Raw genomic sequence first — 27,356 nt, forward strand, 5'->3', positions numbered from 1 at the left:
CCTTCCAAATAGGACTTTTATTATATATCAACCGTATTATTATTAGCTTAGTTTTGTGCATGTGAACGATGACACTAGTATATTGATACACTCTTTTCGTTAGAAACAAGCAAAATGAATAATGATGCTTTGTAATCCAAATTAAAATATTTTTTTAATACAAACATATTTTTTTGAAATAAGACATCTTTTGATTATATTAAATACAAAAATATCAAATAGTTTCACCTTTGAATTTTTTATAAAATAATCTCTAATAATTTTATTGAACATTATTATTATTATTATTATTATTATTATTATTATTATTATTATTATTATTATTATTTTGAAATAGAGAAAGCTCATTATGATGGACTTACGACTCGTGTGTGGGGGGATGGGTTCTGAATTCCGATGATCACTGATGGGTCTGCTTCCAATAACTACTTTAGAAAAATGATAAAATGCACACACACACACACACACAAGTCTAAGGGGGTCCTCTCACATGATTTGTCTTTTCCTCCTTTGGTGTTTTATGATATGGTGTTTGAAAAGCTTTGTTTATGCTTTGAGCTTTTTGGGGAACCCCCACCCTCATAAGGAAGGAAGAGGGAACCGTCCAAGAATTCCATGGGTCTCCGATGTTGATAGGGGAAGAAAGTGATTGATTGTGTTCTTCTTTTCTTTGGAGGTCTTTAAATATGTTTTTCTTAAAGTGACACCTAGATAGCAACCTTTGCGAACGTATCATATCTCTGCTTTCATTAAGTCATAATTACGGTTAATCTTTAATTTAAAAACCATTTTTTTAATCAACAATCATTCAGCCAATTGTTTCCCTCTCTTTATTATTAATTCCTTAATTGAACTTTGTTATTTTATAAAAGCCCATCCAAACTCATATATACAATAAGGTTATATAATTTAACACAAAAAGTATTTAAAAATTTTATTTAACTAATTTTATTTTTTAAAATTAAAATTATATTTGACATGTGCTTTAAAATAATATAACTGTCCATTCTTATTCAGTTATTCATATAAATAAAAGTAACGAAACTTTAAAAGTTAGTGGTTATCATTTCTAAAAATACAATTTTTTTAAGAGTATGTAAGTTTTTATTTTTAATTAGAATATTTTAAAAAAGAATTATTACTTATATGTTAATAGATATAAATTAAAGATACAAACTTTTTTACTAATGATATAAATATGTAATGAAATCAATTTATTTTTGTATAATAATAATAATAGAAGATTCAAATTTTACCTTATTTATATCGTAATTTATTATTTTAAAAGTAAATTCTTAAATGAAATTTAGATCTATAATTTATATTAGTTTATTTTGTGAGGGCTTAGGGTGATGATAGCCACATTCGCATGTGGGCAACCTGTTATGATTGTGACTCATGTAAATCATAGTCCATTCATTTATGTTACGAAAATAAAAATATGAAACGATTATGTCACTCACAATATTAATTACATTTGGATTTGCCTAGGTAGTATTTTTCTCCCTTCAATTTATGTTTGAATAATTTAATTTCCCAATACACAAAATCGATTCAAGTTTCCTATCAACCTAAGCCTTTTCTTTTTCGTCTATGTATAATAATTTATTGATTTTTAATATTTCCGGGGCTAATTAAGTCAAAATCTCTGAGATATGTTGCACGATAAGAAATTATATAATTACTTAGTCTTTTTTGTTTTCGGAGTCCAGCCCAATCACAACTTATTAGTCTTAGTTTTCTTTAGTTTTTATTGGTTACAACAATTCTTTTGTTTTAAATACCAAAAAAAAAATTCTTTTATTTTTATATATGTATGCATTAACAATTTAATATATCTATTTAGCTAGCAGGTTACAGTTGTAACTAATAAAAGTGTCGGAGGTTCGAATCCCGCCTTGTGTATACAGCAACCCGTTGGCCAGCGACAAACCCTTAAATAGAGCTCAGTACCGCAGCAGATTAGTCCTTGACCTGTTGGATTAGGAAATACCGTAAAAAACCAAAAAAAAAAAATTGTCTTGACAAAATATATATATATAGCAAACCAAATTAATTATGTGAAAAGGTTATTTCAACAAAAAAAAATGGTATATACTTGGTTGTGATATTTTAAAGGTGCTAATATTTATGCATAAAATATGATTATTTATCAGCTAAACGCAATGCTGTGACTTTTTTCTTGTTTTCGTGTGAGTTTCTCTAATCCTTTTTATTTAATTATTCCCCCCAGTCTTTTCAACATAATGATGATCATTTTTTTTTGGTTTTAAAAAATTTGATGTTCAATCAATTGAAAGATCAAAATCTTTTGGAGAATCGGAGACTTTCTTCTAAATATGAGTTCATTTTGTTCTTAAAAAAATTAGTAATATTACTAGTCGATTAATAGGGCTACTTTTTTTACATATGAAACTTTTTTGTAAAGTTAAAAAAATAGATTTTTTTTTTGGAATTTAGCAGGAATTTAAGGACGAATATAGAATAAAGTGAAATCGTTAAAAACCATTTGTAATTAAAAAAAAAATATTAAAAAGTAAAATCGCCAAGACGATTTGTTTTTTTTTTTTTTGAAAGATAAAAAAATGTTAAATCGCTTGGTTGAAAAAAAATTTAAAAAAATTGACCGATGTTGGTTTAAAAAAAATTAATTACTTAATATTACTCATTAGAAAACAACAAAAATGAATCAACAAAAATTTTACACATCTAAAAGTTGAAAAATTATACATTCAAAATTTTAAAAATTATACATTTAAAATGAATATTTGCTGAGTTTTATTATTATTGTTCATATAGAATAATAGATTGGCCGAAACAATGGTTTAAGGTGTATATCAATAGTCATAATCACAAGTCCTTTTTACTTCGCCTTAGGTCACAATCTACAAGTTAGCATTTGATGCATCATGGCCAACATTTTCTGAATTTCAAAGTCTCTGTTTAGAGTAATTAATTAACAATTCAAGAAGACAAAACACACAGAGACTCAGTCCATACCTTCAATCAAAATCTCTGTCTCTTTCTTTCCTTCTTTCCTTGTCATTTTTTGGGGAGATCCACATTCCCAACACGTATAGCCGCACAAATTTCTTGAATCTATCCCTGTTAACCAAAACGTTAACATCACATAATTTTGTTTTATATATTTAGTATTTGTGAATTGGTAATATATAATCCTTGGAGTGAAACATCAACAACTTAATTTATTACTCTAGTTAGTTAAGTTACCTAATATGCGAATACAACACACCCAACTCGTATGAATAGGACTATCAAAATAAGTCAAATATGTTGTAAGATAAATAAATAAATAAAACAGATATAAAATATAAAAATATAAATAGATAATTTTAATATTAATATTTTTTAATATTAGTATTTTAATATAATTAAGATAGAACATATGTATTTTAATAAATGAAGAGAAAGAGAGAAGTATTTTATGTAGGAGTAATTTTTTATTTTGTGTACTATGTCTCAAGTTATTAAGTCTTATTTATACATTTATGAGTTCATCATTTTCAAATTTTATTAAACATTGGTCTTCTGTAAGAATTTTAAGTCTCTCTCTTGAAAACTTCAGCCGCCTATATTACTAGTGGACATCCACCTCATGTCCTCATCCATCCTTATTACAAAACTTCTCCTTAGATAATCATTTAAGAATATGCCTCGTTAAATTTTATTAAAGAAAAATTTAATGAAAAAAACTTTTATGAAGAAAAAAGAGTACAATATCATTTGTGATGATGACTATCTCGTTAAAAATATTGTCAAGAAAAATCCAATAGGGATAAAAACTTGATCAAGGGGAAAAGAGTACAGCCTCCCCATCTTGTCGACATTATTTAATATTTCGAAATCGGTGCATCCTCCCCATCTTGTCGACATTATTTAATATTTCGAAATCGGTGCATTCCAATATGATGTACCAATATTTCAAATGAGGATTTTGGAAGTGACTTTGTAAATAGATATGCTAGATTATCATTTGAGTGGATCTGTTAGACATCAATTGTTTCTTGATTTTGAAGGTCATGAGCGAAGAGGAATAGCGAAGAAGAATTTGGGAGAAATATGCTTTGTTTAATCACTTTTGATGTATCCATCCTTAAGTTGAGCAATGCATGCTGTATTATTTTCAAATAGAATGCTTGGAGCTATTTTATAATCAATCAGTCCACATGATGACATAATATATTGGATTAAACCTTGAGCAAAAAACACTTGCGACTTGCTTCATGTATCGCTAGTATTTCAACATGATTAAATAATGTTGCTGCTATCGTCTGTTTCATAGACCTCCATGATATAGCTGTATCACCATATGTGAATATGTATCCTGTTAGAGATCTTCCTTTGTGTGAATCAGACAAGTATCCAACATTTGCATAGCCAGCTAATTGTTATTTGGATTCATATGGGTAAAACAAACCCATATCAACTATTCCATTAAGATATCAAAAATTTTGTTTGATTCCATTCCAATGTCTTCTGGTTGGAGAGGAACTATACGTTATTAGTAAATTCACCGTAAATGATATGTCAGGTCGTATATGCAAGAGATACATTAGTGCTCCAATGGCAATAAAATATGGTACTTCAAGACCAATGATATCTTCATTTTCTTCTTTAGGACGGAATTGATCATTTTCCACATCTAGAAACCTTACGATCATTGGGGTACTTAATGGATGTGACTTATCCATATAAAATCTCTACAAGATCTTTTATGTGTATGTTGTTTGATGAATAAAGATTCTATTTTTTGTATGCTCGATCTGCAGGTCGAGACAAACTTTAGTCTTTTCAAGATCTTTCATCTCAAATTCTTCTTTATAATTGTTGGAATCTCTTTAGGGGTTCTAATGATATTTAAATCATCAACATACATACATAGCAATTATAATGAATCCAGATGCAGATTTCTTTATGAAAATACACGGACAAATATTGTCATTCTTAAATTCATTTTTTTGCCAGATACTCATTAAGACGATTATACCACATTCATCCAGACTGCTTTAGACCGTATAAAGATCTTTGTAAATTTACTGAGTATAACCCTGTAAATATTCGTAGGATAGTTTAGATATTTTTAGTTCTTCATGCAAATAACACAATGTTATTGCATCTATTATAAGGGAGTATGTTTCTTCATATTTTCTACCTGACCTTTGTGAAAAGTCTTGCGCCACAAGTCGAATTTGTAGCGTACAACTTCATTTTTCTCATTTCATTTTCTCACAAATACCTATTTGTATCCAACAGGTTTTACATCTTCTGGTGTACGAACTACAAGTCCAAAAACTTCATGTTTTGCAAGTAAGTCTAACTTAGCCTTCATAGATTCTTCCCATTTTTTGGCCAATTATTTCTTTGTCAACATTCTTTGACCATTCTTGGCTCAAGATTATTACTTTCATGCATGATGTGTAATGCCATATTATATGCAAATATTTCATTGACAATTATTTTATTTCACTTTTATTTTTCTCCTGTAAAGATATAACTTATCAAAATCTCATTATTTTCACAAATTTAGTATTTTCAAGTACTTGAACGTCTTCTCGCGTCAAAATTATATCAGAATTTTAGACAACTGCAAGTGTTTTTACTATGCCTTTATCCTTTTCAACAGAAATAATATTTATCTCCTTTTTTTCGAGAATTTTTATTTTTAGAATCAACAGGCCTACCATGCTTTTGACGTGAATTTGTTTTAGTGGCCACTTGTCTGATTGGGACATCAATTCGAATTAGAGCATTTTCACCTAGTATATAGGATTTAGTAATCCTTTTTGTATCAGAAAATGCACCAAGCAATTCATTTGCTATTCTTTACAAGTGTATAATCTTTTGAACTTCTAGTTCACATTGTTCTGATCGAAGATCTAAATGCATTAAGGATGATGCGTTTCAATTGAGTTTTTTTTCAAGAAGCTTATTCTCTCTCCAAAATATTAAAAATTTTGATTCATCAAAATGACAGTCTGCAAATCGAGCTTTAAACACTTCTCCTGTTTGTATCTCAAGATACCTCACTATAGAGGAGAAATCACATCTCACATAAATTTCTAATTTTCTTTGGGGTTTCATTTTGGTACAAGAATGTGAGGTAATTGGAACATATATCGCACACTTAAATATCCTCAAATGAGAAATATTTGGCTGCTGGCCAAAAGCTAATTCCAGAGGATAGAATTGACGATAACTTGTTGGCTTCAATCGAATAAGTGCTGCAACATGTAAAATGGCATGCCCCAAGCAAAGGTCGAGAGATTTGTTCTCATAAGTAAGGATCTAGCAATCAATTGGAGCCGTTTAATAAGTGACTATTCTAGCCCATTTTTTGTATTAATATGAGCTATTGGATATTCAACACTTATACTATTTGTCATGTAATAAGCATCAAAGGCTTAGAAAGTAAATTCACCAACATGATCAAGATGAATTGCTTTGATTAGATTTTCTGGAAATGTGCTTTTAATTGAATAATTTGAGCAAGTAATCTCGCAAATGTTAGGTTGTGAGAAGACAATAAGTACACACGTGACCATCTCGATGATGCGTCTAATAAAACTATAAAATATTTAAAAGATCCACATGGTGGATGAATAAGTTCACATATATCGTCTTAAATCCTTTCTAGTAATTTAGAAGACTCAAATCCAATCTTTACTGGTGATGGCCTTGAAATTAAATTTTCCTAAGAATATGCAGTACAACAAAATTCACTAGATATAAGAATCTTTTGGTTCTTTAATGAATGTCCATGAAAATTTTTAATAATTCTTTGTATCATGGTTGTTCCAGGATGCCCCAATCGATTATGCCAAATTATGAATTTATTTAGGCTAGTAAACTTCTGGTTTACAATGACATGTGATTCAATTACACTAATTTTAGTATAATATAACCTAGAAGAAAGTGAGTACAACTTTTCTAATATTTTTTATTTTAATCATGAGTTATGATACATAAGTACTCATGATTTTTCTCATTTGTTGTTTCAATATGATATCCATTTCGGCGAATATCTTTAAAACTCAACAAGTTCCTTAGAGACTTAGTAGACAATAGTGCATTATTTATTATGAATTTTGTTCCGTCGAAAAACAAAATTATAACTTTTCCAAAGAATATTCTTCTTTTGACCTAAGATGAGTAAAATATATATTACTTTTAAGAATGGTATACAAACTTGTACTATTCGCAAGACAAATATCTTCATTATATATCCTTGTTATTTTTTTTAAAGACAAATAATAATAATAAAATAAGTAGTAATACATGCGCAGTAAAATTGTATTCCTGATTGGAATTATTTTTTTAAGAAGCATTGTACATAAAAATAGTGTCATATACTAAAATTTTTTTATTATTATTTTAGAACTTGACACATTTAATAATTTTAAAATTCATAAATATAAATAAATATTTTATTAAACATTATTTATATACATCATACTTCAAATTTAAATACATAGAGAATAAAACTTAACAAAAAAAATTTACATTATTTATTTACATAAATACTTAACGAATGTAAATATTAAACTTTTTCATTGTTGATCAAATGGTCAATATTTTCTTCAAGATCCTAAAAAAAATCAGATACTTCATAATGAGTGGTGTAATTTTCAGCAACATATTTTGAAATAAAATTTGTTTTCTTTCCTTTGTCATCATTTTTCAAAGATACTTGATAAAGATCAACTAAATGCCTTGGGATACGACAGGTACATGATCAATAATCCTTTCTATCACAACAGAAATATTTATCCTCTGTTAATTTATTTTGCCCATTATTTTTTTTATCCCACTTTTGGTGAGATCCTTTCTTGTGAATATAATTTTTCTTTCTTCCATAATTTTTCTTGTTACCAAAACCTTGCCACCTACCTCTTCTTGGGTTATGATTTGCCGCATTTATTTCAGGAATTGGGACGGTGCCAGTTGAACGCGCTTTATGATTTTTTAAAAGCAATTCATTGTTACATTTAGCAACAAGAAGGTAAAAAATTAGCTCAAAATATTTTTTAAATTCTTTTTCTCAATACTACTGCTGCAGGAGCACATTTGAAGCATAGAAGGTCGAGAAAGTTTTCTCTAACACATGTCATTATCAGTTATATTTTTCCCACATAATTTCATTCGTGAGGTAATTTGGAACATTATTGAATTGTATTCATTTATAGATTTAAAATCCTGTAGATACAAGTGTGTCCACTCATATCGGGTTTGAGGAAGTATCAGTGTCTTTTGATGATTATACCTTTCTTTAAGATTCTTTTACAGATTTGCAAGATCTTTTAGTGTGAGATATTTATTTTTCAATTATTTGTCAAGTTGACGATGAAAGAAGATCATGGCCTTGACTTTATCCTTTTAGGATACATTATTTTCAGCCTTAATAGTATCTCCAAAATCCATCGAATCAAGATGAATTTCAGCATCTAATATCTATGATAAGTAGTTATTTTTAGATATATCAAAAGTATTAAATTCAAAATGAGAGAGTTTTGACATAATGAAAATTTATTATTTAAATCTTCTTAAATTTTGATCAGAGTCTTATGCTGATAACGTCTTACAGGATAAATGAATAGGAAAAAAATAGATATAAAATATAAAAATATAAATAAATAATTCTAGTATTAATAATTTTTAATATTAGTATTTCAATATAACTGAGATAATGTATTTCAATATGTGAAGAGAAAGAGAGAAATGTTTTATGCAGGAGTTATCTTTCACTATTATGTCTCAAGTTATAAAATTTTATTTATACATGGATGAGTTTATCATTTTCAAACTTTTTTAAAAATTGATTTTTCATAAGAATCTTAAGTTTTTTCTTTAAAAATTTCAACCGTCTATATTATTAATGAGTATCTACCTCATGCACCCTTATCATAACAAAATATTTTAGAGTAATTTATATAATCTGTCGGATTGACTATAAATAAATAAAAAATAAATAGGTTTTATATTATTTATAGACTTAAACGGATCAAACCGGATCCGTTTAATAATTTTACTTACAAAATTTTTTTATATATTATTTAGTGGTGTAATATTTTTTATTTTTTTTATTTAAAAATAGGATATATATTAACAATATAGATTGAATTCTAAAGGGTTTTTTTTAGCATAAAAGCTTGATATTGTGTTAAGATTGTCTCTCAAGTCTCAACAAAGTTTTAGTTTTTTGAATTAAAAGTACTTCAATGATTTTATATCAGACAACTATACAATTATGTTCGAAGCTTCAATGACATGATAAAATTTAGCATGACCTTATTAAATAAAATTGAGAACTAATAAAATGTTTCCTTAAGGATTAAGAGTCCAGGCTTTTATTAGAATAGAAAAGACAAAGCCTCAAGTCTCGAGAGTCATTTAACTAATTAAAATGTTCATTATTTGAAGTAACTAGTATAACGCATTGCATACGTAAGTTGTGGATTGACATTTTCATAAATAAAATTAAGAGTAGAGTAATAAACAAGTTTTTGAAATATATATTTTTTGGATATATTAATTTATAAAAAAATACAAATAAATTTTTTTACAATCGCATACATAAAAATATTACCTTTAAGTTAGTTATTATGATCAGAATAAAAAATTTTAATTTAAACGTAATTTATTCAGATTTATTATCACGAAAATTACACTAAAATCTTTAGAGATTTATATATTATTTTACTTACAAATTAGTTATTCTGTGAATTTGTCCCACCAATAATCAAATTGAAGCATGAATTCTACTTTATTGGGGGAAGGTAGCTAAATGATATATTCTAATGGATGAATGTGAAAATGTTGAATATGATGACCTCAAATGTTAAAAGAGTTGGAGTTAGAGAGAGAGAGAGGGGTGCGTGTTTGAGTTTACAAAGAATATGAAAGGGAAAGGGAAGAAAGTGGTGGTGGTGGATGGAGGTGTTTGAAAGCGAAAGATTTTGACTAGTTATAACAAATGACAAACAATAACAATAATAATTGTAGACACGGAACTGCCCTTTTATCATTTTATTATTTCAATTCAATATTCATATATGCATGTCACTTTCACCAACTTGTGCTTTCGTTTTTAGGGGATGTTCCTAAAGTCGGTTCCTTCCATGTTATTTTGTGTTTTGTATATATGTCACAAAATATAAAAACAATAAAAATTAGGCGTAAAATAAAAAAATATTACTTTTTTTTTTTAAAAAATGTATCCCGAAAGTTACACTATAGTATAAGGGGATAAAATTAAAAGGCTTGTTGACATAAAACAATAATAGTTAAGGCATGTTTTTTTATACTTGCCTGATATCCAAAACTTTTTTCCAACTAATAAGTAGTTTTTGGTGAGTGATTGAAATTTAGATTAGTGGTAAGAAATTTGAACTAAAATTTTAGTCTCAAATTATAAAATTTTAGTTTTTTTAGTATTTCTAGAAAGTAAAAATAGAAAGGATTAAAATTCTAAGACTGAAAACTGAAATTTTAATATTATTTTTTAAAAAATACTTTCGTTTAACTTTATAAAATTTAAATTTATCTTTCAATTTTTATATTTATTTTAAACTAAATATGATATTTAAACATAATTCAGTCTAATATATTTTATACTAAATACAATATAGAGACAGAATTAAGTCTTTATCTTTTAATCTCTGTCATAGTTATATACACTAAGTCTTAATTTTTTTTTTCATAGTATCCTCTAATCCAGTAGATTAAAGACTAATTTACTTACAAATTTAAATTTTATTTAAAAATTTATTACTGACTAATGAATTACTGTATGCACGACTCAATATTTAGTTAAACATACTAATAAACTAACAATGAGACTAATTCAAATTAATTCACCAGACCTTAAATTTAAGACCTGCTTAAGCGAATTTAAGGCAGGACAAAGCCTGGTTGGTCAAGAGTTAAAGTGTCTAAAACTTAATTTTCCGAAATATGGGTTTGGACCTCATTGGTTGGCCAGCAGAAAGAGTTCCACTTGCCACCTGTCTGTCTTTAGTAAGCCCATTGGGCCCAGAATGTATTATTTGTTTATCTTCTATCAACCATTTTTAAACTTTTTTGAGTTATCTGGAGAGTTGAGACTTTCAATGCATATTGGTAAGATACTGCACAATCATGACAAATATGGTGGCTTTGTCACATAATAATGTTGTGTGTGTCCCCCATACCTTAATGGTGTTTTTAATGTCACAACTTCAACATTGGATGCTGATTGGTGGGACCCAAAAATAAAAGGAGTTAAGGCTTAAACACAATAATGCCCACTTTGCTAGGGAACTTGATAATAATGCTGATGAATGATGATAGGATAAGATACACGCATGTCAGAGATATAGATCTGCCACTAATATATGACTCTACCTTTTTTAATTTTTTATCTATAAGGACATAAAAATCAGTGAGAAACTTTGCCTTTTGGTGAAGCAACTTTCAAAAGGGTGCTTATACATTTTGAAGGTCAGTGTCATAGTTTGGTTCATATTTTTCTTTGTTTGGTAGACTTAGTTTCTCACTTGAATAAGAGGGTCTAAAATTACAGATTGTGAAGGAAATATGGCATGGAGTTTCGTTTAGCAGGTTTGAATATTTTGTTCAGTGGCTGTTTTTTTATTAGTACAAAGCTTTGAGATATATATGAATCAAATTCATTGAAAATTTTTATTTTTTTTCTGAACAAATAAGATGAGGGGTTTGTTAATGTTTCAATTCTTCATGGCTGTGTTGCCCCTCTTCATATTGCTGTTGAGGTTAGGTTTGTTCTAAAAATTTTAATTTATCAAAGTTTAAATCATTTTCTAAAACTTATGCTCAAATTCAAGAAAGTTTTATTCTATACACATTAATTTCACAAAATTCTCAACATATAAACTAGTTTCTTTTTCACATCTTAGTTTCTTGTGCAGCCCTTTTGCTTGGATATGTTGATTTTTCTTGGGCTGTTTGTGGATCAATCTTCTCTGTTTTCATTCCATATTTTAGCATAATCTTTAGGGTTCTTGACCATAGCAATGGAAATAATGGCATATACACTCTTCTATTACTGCTTAGTAGATTTGTTTTAACCACACATACTTTCTTAAATCATTGATTCATCCCTTCACAATTTAAATTTGCATGTGAGTGTTACTGTTCTCTGTTTATACACTGCAGTTTAGTACTCTTTCTCTGTTTCATAGAGTAACACCTTAAGTAGTTCCAATTTCAAAAATAAGAAAAAACTACATATCTCTTTTCTTACAATGATAGTTCACAAAAAAAAAAACAAATCAAAACTCCCTTGAAGAGTAATTGAATATACTTTTTGCTCTAACCAAAATTTTGAAAACAACTCTTTAATGATTGTTATTTATGAAAACAAATACTTGATTTTATACACGTATATATGTTTACAATATATAATGAAATAGAAGAGAAGTGGAGAAGATGATGCTTTTGGTTTTAAGAAGCGAGTTCAAAAATTATATTCTAGTAGTCTCCATAAAAATTGCTATATATTAACATTGTAACAGTTAATCAGTTATTATCTTTATCCAGTAAAATAATAAAATAGAAAAGCAGCTTAAAGATACATGAAAATGTAGCACAAATTGTGGTCATTTGAAGTATTATGGAAAAAAGCTTGTTCAACAGCGAATAATGCAAGTGCCATTGAACTATATTCTCAGTATTCGCTGGGCACGTACCATGCCAATAGTGGAAGAGTAATACTACCACATGGATGCACACGTTTCAAGTGACATTGATATATGAAAGTCAATGATATTGTTCAATATATGGCTTCCTCAATGTTTTTCATTTTTGTAGAGAGAAATAGAGAATAGATGCTCTATAGAATAACACTAGAATTCTTGGAAATTCAAAATTGAATCCCTCTATAATTAGTTATTTTTTGAAGTGATAGATGAAAAAGTTGTATTTCTTTGCATTTTCTAGCTCGGCAAACATTCGAAACTTGAGTGGACAGTTAAAGTAATTATTCCCTAATTCAAATTGATTAAAATATAGTTGTATTTCTTTCATTTTATAATAGTTACAAAATTTTGATATACAAATATTTTATATTATGTAAAATTTATAGAAGGACTACATTCAAAAAGTATAATAGTTATTTTCATAGTAGTAATCCGGCTATTTCATAATAGTTGGATTTCTCTAAATTTTGCATTGAAATTCTAAAGTGATAATCAAATGAGATTTGCTATTTCTAAAAGAATGCCAACAGCCCAACACAGTAAAAGAATAGGATATATTCTTTCAATTATAATATATTTGTCTAAACACAAAAGAACTATTTATTTCTAATATCAAAACAAAAATTAATTATTATTTTCTTCAATCACACCCTTAATTAGTTATGAATTAAGAATTTAAGATTCATTAATTATTTATTTTTATTTATTGATAATTTGTCCACTATTCATATTATCTTGATAACTTTTTTATTTGATATGGGACTAACTAAATAATTAAACAGCTGATCTCTGTGAATAAATTACATCTTCAAATCGGTATTGACAATTTGACATTCTTTTGCTATAAAATTTGGTAGAAAAAATGTCTATAAACTCAACAATCCAGTGCAATTTTCTCAAGTGTCTTAATCCCTCTCAACATGTTACACAATAGCAACTGGGTCCACAAATCCCCTGCTACACTTAGGACATGCATCAATTGTCACCTCTATTCAGCCCAAATTGCCAGCTTCCAGAGGATTTCATTTTTATCCTTTTACATTATTTAAAGGCCTTCATTTTTTTTTTCATATAGCTGCTAAAGGTAGTAAAAGAAAACACAGGCTAAGAAAAATTCTTACATAATAAGTCTATACCTAAACACATCACTAAAAAAAATATCTATTTCAAATGTCTTCATCTTTTTCTTCTGAAAAAGCAGTTTGCACTCTTCAAGTACCTCTGAACTTCAAACACGTGTTATCATCAAAGAGTGCCAGCACAGCAAAAAGTCAAGGCTAATGGTGAGTCATGCATAAATCCATAATCATGCATAATATCATAATCATTAAAAATTCATTTTCCTTAAAATGTTATAGTTATGAATAAATTTATTTTATTTTTCTTAAATTTTATGCAATTTTTTTATAAGTCTAAATACAATTAACAGATAAACTAAAACTTTGACACAAAAAATGCAAGCAATTTGTTATCTAAATTATTTTTTTATTAATAATAAATATAAATTTATTTGTTATAATTTTTTTAATGAGAATATATCAAAAATACATAGTATATAAAGTATAATAACTTAACAGATAATTTTTTTTAAGGAATTTTTCATTCTCTTCGATAATAAAAAAAACTTATTTTTCTCTAAAAAAAACATGGTCGTCCTCTTGTTTTTAAATTTTCAAATTTTAGAAAACATGTTTACTTTGATAATTGTTTTTTCAAAAAAATAAATACATTGAAAACATGATACTTCTGTTCAAATCATTATTTGAAATTAGAAAAGCATGTTTAATGTAACCAAATGGGATATTACTTAGCAAGTTGAAACATGATGTTAAGTTTGTCCAATACAGCTACAAGTTTAAGTATGGGGTAGCAAATCTAGCAGTCTTCTATTTGTTTAGTTTCTTGCTTATAAAACATATGGGTATAGTTTAATAAAAAAAATAATCTCATGGACAACTCCATAGTTATGAAAAGAAATATTATGCAACCACATTATTTACAAATTGATTTGATGTGCTCAATATTTAACGTAAACTTTTTACAAATTGATCTTATATATAATTATCATAACTAATGATTACTGTTATCTACAAAAAATTGTGCTTTTTTTTAGATAACAGTGGAAACCTTCATGTTTATACTGAGTATAATCATGGCACTTGATTGGTTGCTCATACGATTAAAGTGCACACAACTATAATTGAAATATTAAATAATTTAGAACCATATTTGATCATATCTTACAATGTTTTGAATTTGATGAAGTAAAATTTTGCTAAAAAAAATAATTCTCTTTGCTTATAAGAATTAGATTAATCTATTTGTTTTGAGATTTTTGTCACGACGGAAAAGTTCTATATCTAGCATGTATTTTGTGCATTAGAATTTATAAAAGATCAATTTCTTTGACCAAACTAAATATATGAATCTAAATGATTCAAAACTTAACATGGTGTTAACTTATATAAATTTTTAAAATCATTCTTCATTACTCATTTAATACAAATCAAACCTTTGTCAATCTCAATGATAAAATAAATGCGAAATATTCCAAACTATAATTCATATCTTTCAATATCATTTATGAAGAACAAAATAACATAATACTCCTTGCTTATTCTTTTTTCTTAGTATAATTCTTTTTGTTTGCTTAAAAATTTACATATAATTTTTTAAATTATAACGGTGCTCTTTTATTTTCTACACCAACAATATCCCAGATACGCTTTGCTATAGTCTTCATTTGTTTACATTCATGTTATTACAGTGTTCATTTGTTTTGTCCGTACATCGTGTAGGTATATTGCTAGTGACCAATAAAAAAAACATCCCGCTGAGAACAAAAAAACATCTATAAAACAAATATATAAATGTTAGGTGTATTTTTTATAAAACAATTTTGTATATTTTTTTGGGTTTGGAAGCTGGGTGGGTGGGTTTGAGGTGCAAGCATAAACATGTATGTTATATGCTATAATGCACGGATACATGATACGACACGACATGACACGAGACATGTCGATACGCGAATTTTAAAATTTTATAAGACACGAAAATATATATACATATAAAATATAAAGTATTTTTTTAGATAAATCGCAATAATATTTTGATATTTTATTGATATTAAAATATAAATTAATTTTTTAATTATTTTCAATGTCTTATTTTAATTCTATCAAGTATTTAAAATATCTTTTGTTTTAATAAATAATAATATATATTATATCTAAATTTATTTTAAAAATATATGTTAAGAATAACACTGGACACGCTGACATGTGATAGTATTTAGGTATGTTCAAGTATATTCAGAATTTTTTTTTTTATTTTACTTTAGAGGGTAAGTTAGATGTTTCTCTTTTGTGCTTTATATGTTGTTTCTTTTAGTGCGAGGGTGGAAAGACTGAATGAGAGGATTTTGAAGCTTAATTAGGTTCTCAGAAATTTAAATATATCATTTATATATATACAAACTCTACATATCATTGAGATAAATCAAGGTTCCTGATATGAGAACTGTAACGATTCATCATACAAATCATTAATCATAGTCATAGATATAAGGAAATGGCTAATGAATGTGGGAAGTGAGATCCCCAAAGGTGTTCTTGCCACTGTATGTTACTATGTTACATAAAGAAAGCCATCTTCATCCTTCTCTTCATATATGGCAGACATAATTGCCTTAAATGAAGATGGCCTTTTCAGCACTTAACTATTGATATTATTACCAAAAGAGTATAACTACTACTCCACCTTAAATTTGTCATATTATCAGCTAAATAAAGCAAATCAATGACCATGATCACTGGCTAAGAACTAAGATGTAAATACACAATTCAAATGCAGTTCAACAAGAATTAATTCAGGTCCTATCACAATATAAAGAAGCATATTTGCAATATAAGCATTAATTATAGTTTTAATTCCCACCAGATTATGAATGAGTCTTTAAGATAACTCAAAAATTACTTACCGATAGCAATTATCTTAACTAGAGTTAATAGTCTATCATGCCAAATCAGTACGTTATTTTGTTCAATTTGGTGCATAACATAACAGAACACTACAACATGGTTTTGATCAATTCAAGCCATTGAGTAACAAGTATAGAATAAATTTGAAATTACATACCCAATTTAGAATAGTTGAACAAGACAAAGAATATACCCAAATCCTTATATTATCTTTTATTTTAAAAGCATATCGCACATTATTCTAACACGGCCAAACAGAGAATTGACTGATATAAACTTCATTCAAAATTTTATATGGAGGGCATACAGGATACAAACAATCAAGTGAACAGCAATAAACATTTATTAATGGTATAAGCTTTCCTTTGAATTTCATACAACTGAAACAGAAATTATTTATCTGATGATTCCAACTAGAAGGAAAACTATAAACAACATCTTACTTCTTCTTGCCAATACTTGGGATGTCACTTATTTCCGCCTTTTCAACAATCACCTTCAGACACATCCAGATATAATTAGCACAAAGGATGTATTCAGTTACATACATGTAAATGCAGGAGCCAAAACGTTGCACACTTGACAGATATAGTATTAATGGGTATCTACATTAATTGTTAAAATCAACCTATATCTAACATCTACACACATCAGAGTAAAATAAAATATGAAAATGCAAAAAGAAAATAAAATAAGAAGATTATGCTTTGGAACTTTACAATTCAAAGCCAAATTACTTTTCAATTCACCTTTTTCATTTGACTAGAGATCACCAATTGTAGGTTTTGTTTTTGAAATATCAAAACCCTTTATGCTACCAAGTACAAAGAGAAACAGAACAACGAATCACACAGAGTGACTTATTCCACACACAGACCTGAAAGTTTAGGAAGCAAGATACATGGATATTGAATAATTCAAGGCACAATCTTGAAAGCTCTGGTCTTATCAATCCAGCTAATGAAGGAATTCTTGGAGTTCCTGAAACCGAAGAAGCCATGCTCTTTGGACTTGTTCATGCTATCCAAAATGCAAACGCCACAGAAAATCAAATCCACAAACCACCAATCAGCGACCTCTTCAAGTTTGGTGGGAAGAAGCTGATTCTCTCTAACAATCTCATCCCACACAGGGCCCTTATCCCTCATCATCTCCGACAACTTGAGTCTCTCGGAACCCTCATCGAAGCCATACTCGGTGATCCCATACTGCTCCGCCAGCACCTTCCACAGATGCTTCCACTTGAACACATCCCCGTTGCTGCAATTGAACGCCTCGTTCCTCGCGTACGCATCCACCGCCGCCCATATATGCTGCTCCGCGATCAAATCCGCATCCGACACCGTCGTGTAATCCTCCCACGCCGATTTGGTTCCAGGGAATCTCAATGGAACCCTCTCGTGCTTGCAAATCGCCGCGTACACGCACAGGGTTCCCACCATGTTCATCAAGCTGTAAGGTGAGAATCCGAAGATCACTTGCGGCCGGTGAACCGACCAAGAAACACCGTCCTTCGTCTGCGTCTCTTCGTACAAGATGTCTTCCTGAGTGTAATAGAAATTGGGGGCCTTGAGTCGCGGCAGATCCTCCGTGAAGGGCGGCTCGTGGGGTTGGATCTTGCCGAAGAGCTCGAAGGGACCTAGGTAGTGCTTGCCACCAGTCTGGAGGGACACGTGGCGGAGATTGGGGGCGTTGGGGATAACGGCTTGGAGGACATTCCTGAGCATGGCGCCGTTAACCTCGCAATTCTCGGCTTCGGTGGGGCGTCTAGTCCATGAGACGTAGAAGATGTGTGTGACGTCTGTTAGGGCGGAGAGCTTCGATTGGGTGTCGTTGGGATCGGAGATGTCGCACTGGATGTATTCGATTGGGTGATCGGCGTTCCAGGATGGACGGGGCCGCCGGGCAACGCCGTAGACCTTCCATGGACCGCCGGGGGTATCGGCGAGAGGGAGAATCTCGGCGAGGCTGTTGCCGACTATGCCGGTGACGCCGATGACCAGACCCACGCTCTGGAAGCTTCGCGGAGGTTCGTCGTCTTCGAATTTTTTCTGCACCACGATAATACAAATACAAATACAAAAAATATTAATAATGATAATTAATAAATAAGTAAAAAGAAAAGGAAAATATGGAGTGTTTGTTGTTGCCTTGGCAGCACCGATAGCTCCAGCCCACCACCAACTCATGGTGTTATGCGAAAGTGAATGAGGGAGGGAAGAGGGAAGCAGATATAAGGAGCGTTTGATTTATGAGCTCCGTTTGTGTTTTAGATTCAAATAGAAAGTAGAAACCTCATGATTTACAAACCCCATCGTCATCCCCATCATTATTCATTTTTGTTATTCCCGCTACTCTGTCTTGTTGTGTAAACTTATGTACACCCCTTTTTTTTAACTGTTTGTTTTTTGTTTTTTTCGATTTTTGTTTTTATTACAGATCCTACTTCTCACTATTTATGGACTCTCAGTCTCACACTTTTACTTTAGCACTCCTTGTCTAAATTAGACATCAATTTAATTTGGTAAATAAAATAAGGCGAAAGCTAGTGCACTCCGGACAAACTAGAGAGTGCAGCACTCCTTGAAAAGTAACCTGCTATCAAAAGTTATCAGGTAAATTAAATTTATTTATTATTATTAATTTTTTTTATTCGTATGGGCTGAACAAATAACAATACACACCAAAAAACCTAAACCCCTCTCTCAACTCTCAACCCTGTAATGTTCAAAAAAAAAAGGAACTCTCAACCCTGTTATAGCATCCTCTACCGCCGTAAGGAGAGACAGCGACGCCGCCGTCCATTGTGCTCAGGGGCCACCGCCGCAGGGAGTGAGAAACTGCCATCGTTCGATGCGTTGTGGTCGAGCTCCAAGTCTCCCCCTGTTCACTCTCACGATCTCAAAAATCCCCAAACAAAAATTAAACCCTAGCTTCTTCAAAGGTTCTGCCGCCGCCGTCCGGGGTTGTCGGTGCCTCCGCGTCTCCGTCCTTCCCCGTGTCCCGAACCCAGGCCCTGTCTCCTAGCTCGGCACGTCGTCCTCATCCTCGCTGGCTTCTCTGTTCGAGGCTTGGAGCAGCTCGCTGTCGTGTAGCCCCTCGCCCCTCGACGCTCGCCGTAGTCTCTCCACTCGCCGTCCTGCTGTCCATCGAAGGTTAGTGGCACTGCTTTCACTTTTTCGGTTATTACTTTTATGCTCTGTTTAGTGATTTGAGTATTTGACTGATTTATGAATGTGAACTAGTGAATGTAAATCAGATAATTGATTTTGTGTTGTTGAAATTATTGCTAGTTATGGATTTTTTGAAATTATCCTGCTGTTTTCACTGATTTCTGCTTATTCTGTTTTTTTTTCTCTTTAAATTTTGAAGTTTGAATGAAGTCTGATCTGATCTGCTACATTTTTGTATTTTAATTACCTAAAGTCCCAAAAAAGATTTTCTTTTTTTGGGTTTTCTTTTCAGTACGCTCATATTTTTAGAATTTTGCTGGTTAGACTAATTAAACAGAAAGAAAAATGAACTTCAAGAATGTTTAGTGCATTTAAATTAATTTAATGTTGAATCTGTTGTGCTGTTGGTAATAATTTTTTTTATTGGATTTATCTTTTGAGAGCTGCTGTTAGTGTGGTTTGGTGTTGCCTTATTGATTTCAGTTGTTGATTTTTGGATATGTGATATAAGAATGAGGCTGAATCGTGCTATAAGAATTTTTTTTGAAGCAAGTGAACTATGAATATTTATCAAGTCTTTTTAAGCTTTTATTATCAGAATATGTTAGCATATAGTTCAAAAGGCCCTTTAAAACAATTTCTATGGTTAAAGCATAAAATATTGTTATCTGAAGAAGAGTTTTTCTAAATATTAATCTTAAATACTTTTAAAAAAGTCATTTGATATACTTCAGATTATTAGATTCCTTTTGAGGTATTTGATGACTTTAGATTAGGTTAGAAGAGTATTTGGGATATTTATAGAACTTGAGACAATCATAAAAAAGAATCTCTTAACTAAAATAAGTGAGGAGTATAAAATATAAAGAGTTAAGAGTTCAAAAGATGCTGCCTTATTGATTTCAGTTATGGTTTTATGGATGATTATTTGATTTCTGACTGTGTTGCTGCTGTTTTTAACATTTAAACAGAAAGAAAAATGAAATTCAAGAATGTTTAGTGCTTTTAAATTAATTTAATGTTGAATCTGTTGTGCTGTTGGCAATACTTTTTTTATTGGATTTATCCTTTGAGAGCTGTTGTTAGTGTGGTTTGGTGTTGCCGTATTGATTTCAGTTTTTGATTTTTGGATATGTGATATAAGAATGAGGTTCAATCGTGCTATAAGAATTTTTTTTTGAAGCAAGTGAACTATAAATATTTATCAAGTGTTTTAAGCTTTTATTATCAGAATATGTTAGCATATAGTTCAAAAGGCCCTTTAAAACAATTTCTATGGTTAAAGAATAAAATATCGTTATCTGAAGAGGAGTTATTCTAAATATTAATCTTAAATACTTTTATAAAAGTCATTTGATATACTTCAGATTATTAGATTCCCTCTGAGGTCTTTGATGACTTTAGATTAGGTTAGAAGAGTATTTGGGATATTTATAGAACTTGAAACAATCATAAAAAAGAATCTCTTAACTAAAATAAGTGAGGAGTATAAAATATAAAGAGTTAAGAGTTCAAAAGATGCTGCCTTATTGATTTCAGTTATGGTTTTATGGATGATTATTTGATTTCTGACTGTGTTGCAGCTGTTTTTAACATTTAAACAGAAAGAAAAATGAACTTCAAGAATGTTTAGTGCATTTAAATTAATTTAATGTTGAATCTGTTGTGCTGTTGGCAATAGTTTTTTTATTGGATTTATCCTTTGAGAGCTGCTGTTAGTGTGGTTTGGTGTTGCCTTATTGATTTCAGCTTTTGATTTTTGGATATGTGATATAAGAATGAGGTTCAATCGTGCTATAAGAATTTTTTTTGAAGCAAGTGTACTATAAATTATTTATCAAGTCTTTTAAGCTTTTATTATCAGAATATGTTAGCATATAGTTCAAAAGGCCCTTTAAAACAATTTCTATGGTTAAAGAATAAAATATCGTTATCTGAAGAGGAGTTATTCTAAATATTAATCTTAAATACTTTTAAAAAAGTCATTTGATATACTTCAGATTATTAGATTCCCTCTGAGGTCTTTGATGACTTTAGATGAGGTTAGAAGAGTATTTGGGATATTTATAGAACTTGAGACAATCATAAAAAAGAATCTCTTAACTAAAATAAGTGAGGAGTATAAAATATAAAGAGTTAAGAGTTCAAAAGATGCTGCCTTATTAGATTTGAGTTATGGTTTTATGGATGATTATTTGATTTCTGACTGTGTTGCTGCTGTTTTTAACATTTAAACAGAAATAAAAATGAACTTCAAGTTATGAATATGTGTTGTTCAAACTGGTTTCATGGTTGCTCAGATTTATTTTATGAAGTTAACATTAGATTATCAAGTTCAATTTTGTATAATTTCTGTAAAATTTAAATATTGTTTTTACAGGCACAAAGGAATAACCGGACAATTGAAGATTGAGGGATTTTCAGATTTCTTATTTGAGTCGTGGCAACTTTGTAGCAGAGCATCGCACAAATTTTTTGGTATGTACTATTGCAGAGTATTTAAAATAGAATTCTGGTCAGACCATAAACCCATATCTCTAGCAATTCTATGATTGTAATGCTAGGGATTCTTCTATAATCAATAATTTTTAACGAGAAATTTTGTAGCATTGTGTTGATAGGAGCTCTTATTTCTCTATCAGTTAATGATTCTGGAATTTTGAAAGGTTCATTTTCTTCTGATATGGGAGTGTTCAAACTGGTATTTTGCTTGCTCAAAAATGGTATAAGGCTAATGTTAGATTATCAACTCTAATTTTTTTATAATTTCTATAACATTTTTATAAAATTTTTCTATAGACATAAAGTAACAATTAAGATTGAGGGCTTGTTCAATTTACTGTTTGTTGAGTTGTTATGAATTTGTGGAAATGTGTCCCCGCTTTCTTGCCATGTGATTCTCAAATTTATAATTTATTAAAAGAGAACCCATATAGTGATATAATAAACTAATACCCCTTGTGATAGTAGGAGCTTTGCTATAATGTATAGTCAACAATGTTGTAGAAATGTGATGCTAGGAGCTCTTCTTTCTTTATCTATTTAATAAACTAATACCTCTTGTGTTGAAGTTGAATCTTTCTAGCATTTTTGTTACAAATTTTTTATTTTCATGACCTTTTTTATTCTTTTTACTCTTTATGTTTGATTCTTGTGGCATTTAAAATTTTTCTCATTAAGGAAGACTTTTGTTTTGCCACGTCTTTAGTTCTGCGACATTGCTAAATTTATTGTTGGTTATCTACTTTACATGCAAAATTTGAAGAATAAAAACTAGTTAGTTTTTCTTTATGTTGTCATATTGTATTGTTTCGAGTCATATTTTGGACTAGAGATCAAGAACTTGTGCTATGTTACTTTTTTTTTCTTTATCTTTTTTCAAGTCATTTCATTATAGTAGTTTTTTATACTTGAAATTTACAATAATATTGAATAACACAAAGCCTATATTTTCAAAATATTTACCAGAAAAATAATTTTAATATGATTTTCATTCATTGCAAGAAGCTAGTAACAACATGAATCTTGGATTAGCATTCATTTCTCTATTAGAGTGGTAGGAGTAACGGAAAACAATACGGAAATATATTTTATAGTAATATTGATTCATGAGTGCTATTTTTATGTTTTGTTATTATGCTATTTGCGTGATTTGGTTGTTGTACTTTGGAAGTGCGAATGTTGTGTTGGTAAAATATTTTTTTATTTGTGATATATCCTTGTGATTTATTTGTAATTGTTTTATATTTTAATATTTTTGTATTTTGAAGAAGAGAATCTTGGACTTCATTTCGTGGTATTTTGTGCCTATTTTTGTCATATGGTACTTACTTTCATACTTGTGAATATCTCAAATATTTTGTACTTGTGTCATTTCATAAATATAAATATTTTTCGTTTTATTTTGTTGTAATAATATGCAGTAAAGTATAGCATTCGACAAAAATGGTTGATTCGATCGAAGAGTCATCGCATAATCAAATAGGGAATGTTTCAGCTGAGGTACATCTTTTTAGCTGGATTATTCCAACACTTTAAATTTTAAGCTTTATTCTTGTTTGAAAGTATATTTAGAACGTTGCGGTCTGTTGTTGTCTAATGGACTTCAGGAAATGGACGAATTATTAGTTGATAGTGATGGCAATGATGTTGAAAACCTATTACTGAATAGTACAGGAAGTATCGGTCGGGTTAATTTCATAGGTTTGAGCGTTGATGCTGCTAAGAAGTATGTATTTTCAGACCTTGATGTTGCGTATGCTTTTTACAATGCATTTGGGAGGGTCAATGGATTTTCAATTAGGAAGTTCAAGGTTGGGCGAAGTGAGATTGATAAGCGCATACTCTGGCAAACATTTGTGTGTTCGAGACAGGGATATCGTATTTTCAGAGGGGTTGATGAAACAAATAGGAAGAGAGCTCCAAAGCCAGAGACTAGGTGTGGGTGTGTAGCACAAATACGAGTTCACATAGATGTTGGTAGGGACTGGTGGTATACAACATTATTTCAAAATGAACATAATCATGAGTTAGTACCGCCAACTTTGAGCCGGCTGTTGAGATCGCAACGGAGAATGACTGATCAAGAAATTCAAAGAATGAACGACATGAGAGATGCTGGAATTTCCACAACCCAAATCTATATGCAATTTTCCGAGCAATCTGGTGGTTTTGAAAATGTTAGATTTCGAAGAAAAGACATGTACAACCAAATAGAAAAGCAAAGGCAATTGATGGAAAGTGATGTGACCGAAACGTTGAAGTACCTAAAGAAGCGGAAGAAATTAGATCCAAAGTTTTACTGGAGCTACGAGGTGGATAATAATGGTGTGTTTCGGCACCTAATCTGGATGGACGGGAAGAGCCGTGTTGACTTTGAAGTATTTGGTGATGTTATGGCCTTTGATGCAACTTACAAGAAAAACAAGTACAAGTTTCCATTGGTAGTTTTTTCAGGAGTGAACCATCACCTTCAAACAATAGTTTTTGGCAGTGCAATTGTAGCTGATGAAGGAGAAGGAACTTACATATGGCTGTTACAGAGATTCGTGGAAGCAATGAATGGAAAACGACCAAATGCTGTGATAACTGATGGTGCCAAGGCTATGAAGCTTGCAATTGAAAAGGTCTTTCCAGATGCACATCATAGGTTGTGCGGATGGCATTTGTTAAGAAATGCCACATCCAATGTCTCCAACCCCAAGTTTACCCAACAATTCAGGAAATGCATGCTTGGCGATTATGAGATTGATGAGTTTGAGGAGAGGTGGGCGTCAATGGTGAATAGTTTTGGGGTTAAGAACATGGAGTGGGTTGAGACCACTTATGGGATTAAAGATATGTGGGCTACAGCACATATGAGAGGCAAATTCTTTGCCGGGTTGAGAACTACATCGAGGTGTGAGGCACTACATTCGCAAGTTGCTAGGTTTGTAAAATCTGGCTATAGCATTAAGGAATTCCTCCATCACTTCCGCCGGTGGATGGGTTTGTTGCGGAATAATAAGGCTGAGGCTGACTATTACACCTCATACGGGTTTCCGATAATGCAAACACAGGTGCAAGCATTGGAGCGATCAGGAGCAAGTGTTTATACAAGGGAGGTGTTCTACTTGTTTCGATCATTATTGTTGAAAGCGTCAAGTGTGATAATAGTTGATTGGCGAGAGACTTTATGTAGTGTGAACTATGATGTACGAAAATATTGTGAGTTAACAAGAAAATGGGTTGTATCTTATTGGCCTGGTAGCAGTGAGTTTAGGTGTTCATGTCAACGAATGGAATCATTTGGCATTCCATGTGTTCATATCATTCGTCTGTTGATATATCTTCAAATTACAGAGTTACCTGAGTCACTGATATTGAAGCGGTGGACCATGAAAGCAAAAGAGGCTCATATAAGGTTGGAGCAGCAGGGATCGTTAGTTGGAGATGGAAGTTATGAGAGTAGGATTGCTGCTATGAATGATGAGCTGGAGGGCTTGCCATTTGCTGCTTGCGGAGATTTAAGTGATTTTAAGGATGTTATGGAGTGGGTCAGAAACAAAAAGGCTGAATTATTTGCCAAACATAAAAAGAATAGAGAGGGAAGTTCTAAAAGTGCGGGTGAGAAATTCAAAACATGGACGGTTGCTACTTCAAAAGAACCTGGGGACAAAAAGAAAAAGCGAAGGATCCGGTGCAGCAGATGTAACGGTATAGGACACAATCGGCGAAATTGTCGCCGTGGAGATGAACATAATCAAATGGAAAGTGGAGATGAAGGAGGTTCCGAAGATGATGACGATTGGTCTAGTCAAACCAGTGAGGAGGAGATCGATGAAATGGTGAGTATTTAAGATATTGCTTCTTATCAATTACATTACATGGTCTAATTTTAATTTTTTTGTTCTTGTAGGATTTTGATGTGACCATTGCTAATCAGAAAGGCAAATATCATTAGCTATAGAGGTCTAGCCTTTGATGAAAGATGAATATGGATTTTATCTTTTTTTAAGCTTTAGTGTAAGAAGTTTATTGGACAATAGTAAAAGTTTTTTTGTATTTATTCTTAATTTACTCGTTCGATACATGTGTTTTATTTATTCACATTTGCGAACTTAAGATGACTTCTACAAAAAAAAATGATAGCATAACCATATTATATTATCTAAGTCTGGTTATACACATTATAGGATAAGTGAATCTATTTTTATGGTTAATTTTTCAATAATAGATGTGAAAATTATATCTGCTATTACTCTTAGGATACATTTGTGTTTAATAGTTACTACATCATGAAAAGATATATTGGTTTATAAAAATTAAAATTATTTTTTTTTTCACATTATAAAAAAGTAATTCAAAACTAAGGTAGTATTAGTTGAACGAAACATGATGCAACTGGATACAAATATTAAGAATATTCCTAATCACTATTTGGTCTAATCATCTGGAGAATACATTATAAGAATAACACATTTTAAAGGATGAATTATATGGTACAGATGCTAATATACAGATATTCTATTCAAGTCATATAATTATTGACGCGTGTTGTGTCTGCTAGGGGAATGACATAAGAAAGCGAAAATGTTAATGAGCTTTTTTGCAATGTATATAACGGGTTTGTTATTTTATTAAGGTAGAAATGAGAGACAATTATACTAGAGAAATAACAGAATTGTACTACCAGTTCACCTTTTTTTAGTTTATACTTTATATTTTTTTGTTAAGTTGAGTCTAAAGTTTAATATCATATCCATATCCATAGGCAATAGCTATTGTTTTTAGTAAGAAAATTTATAACTAATCTGAACTACGATGTAAAATACACTAAGGCGCTCAATTTTTATAATATTTATTTTCAATATTCAATGCTACAGATAGAAAAATGTAAATAATAAAAATAGTCAACTATTAAAATGCTACAATTAAGATATAGTTTAAAAAATATTTATAATAAATATTTTTTAAATAATATTTATCTATCT

At 30.3% G+C, this 27,356-nt stretch overlaps 2 protein-coding genes across 3 annotated transcripts; one reads left to right on the top strand and one right to left on the bottom strand.

Annotated features, from left to right (window-relative positions):
- Positions 1-11,403: 11,403 nt before the first annotated feature.
- On the top strand, positions 11,404-26,515 carry LOC107491417 (protein FAR1-RELATED SEQUENCE 5). The gene is made up of 6 exons (XM_016112266.3): positions 11,404-11,616; positions 19,151-19,866; positions 22,265-22,362; positions 23,808-23,886; positions 23,994-26,210; positions 26,282-26,515. Exons 4-6 carry the CDS (start codon positions 23,830-23,832, stop codon positions 26,324-26,326), a joined length of 2,319 nt encoding a protein of 772 aa, XP_015967752.3. The 5' UTR covers positions 11,404-11,616; positions 19,151-19,866; positions 22,265-22,362; positions 23,808-23,829; the 3' UTR covers positions 26,327-26,515.
- On the bottom strand, positions 17,037-19,045 carry LOC107491418 ((S)-8-oxocitronellyl enol synthase CYC2). 2 transcript variants are annotated; one of them, XM_016112267.3, is made up of 3 exons: positions 18,862-19,045; positions 17,589-18,762; positions 17,037-17,207 (listed from the first exon to the last, which is right to left on the bottom strand). In XM_016112267.3, the coding sequence occupies exons 1-2, from the start codon at positions 18,898-18,900 to the stop codon at positions 17,629-17,631; spliced, it is 1,173 nt and encodes a 390-aa protein (XP_015967753.1). In that variant the 5' UTR covers positions 18,901-19,045; the 3' UTR covers positions 17,037-17,207; positions 17,589-17,628. The 2 variants fall into 2 exon arrangements, with proteins under 2 accessions (XP_015967753.1, XP_052117524.1); XM_052261564.1 differs by lacking the exon at positions 17,037-17,207 and having other exon boundaries at positions 17,433-18,762.
- Positions 26,516-27,356: the final 841 nt, after the last annotated feature.

This window comes from Arachis duranensis, chromosome 5, assembly GCF_000817695.3.
Source record: "Arachis duranensis cultivar V14167 chromosome 5, aradu.V14167.gnm2.J7QH, whole genome shotgun sequence".
In the NCBI taxonomy this organism is placed as follows: domain Eukaryota; kingdom Viridiplantae; phylum Streptophyta; class Magnoliopsida; order Fabales; family Fabaceae; genus Arachis; species Arachis duranensis.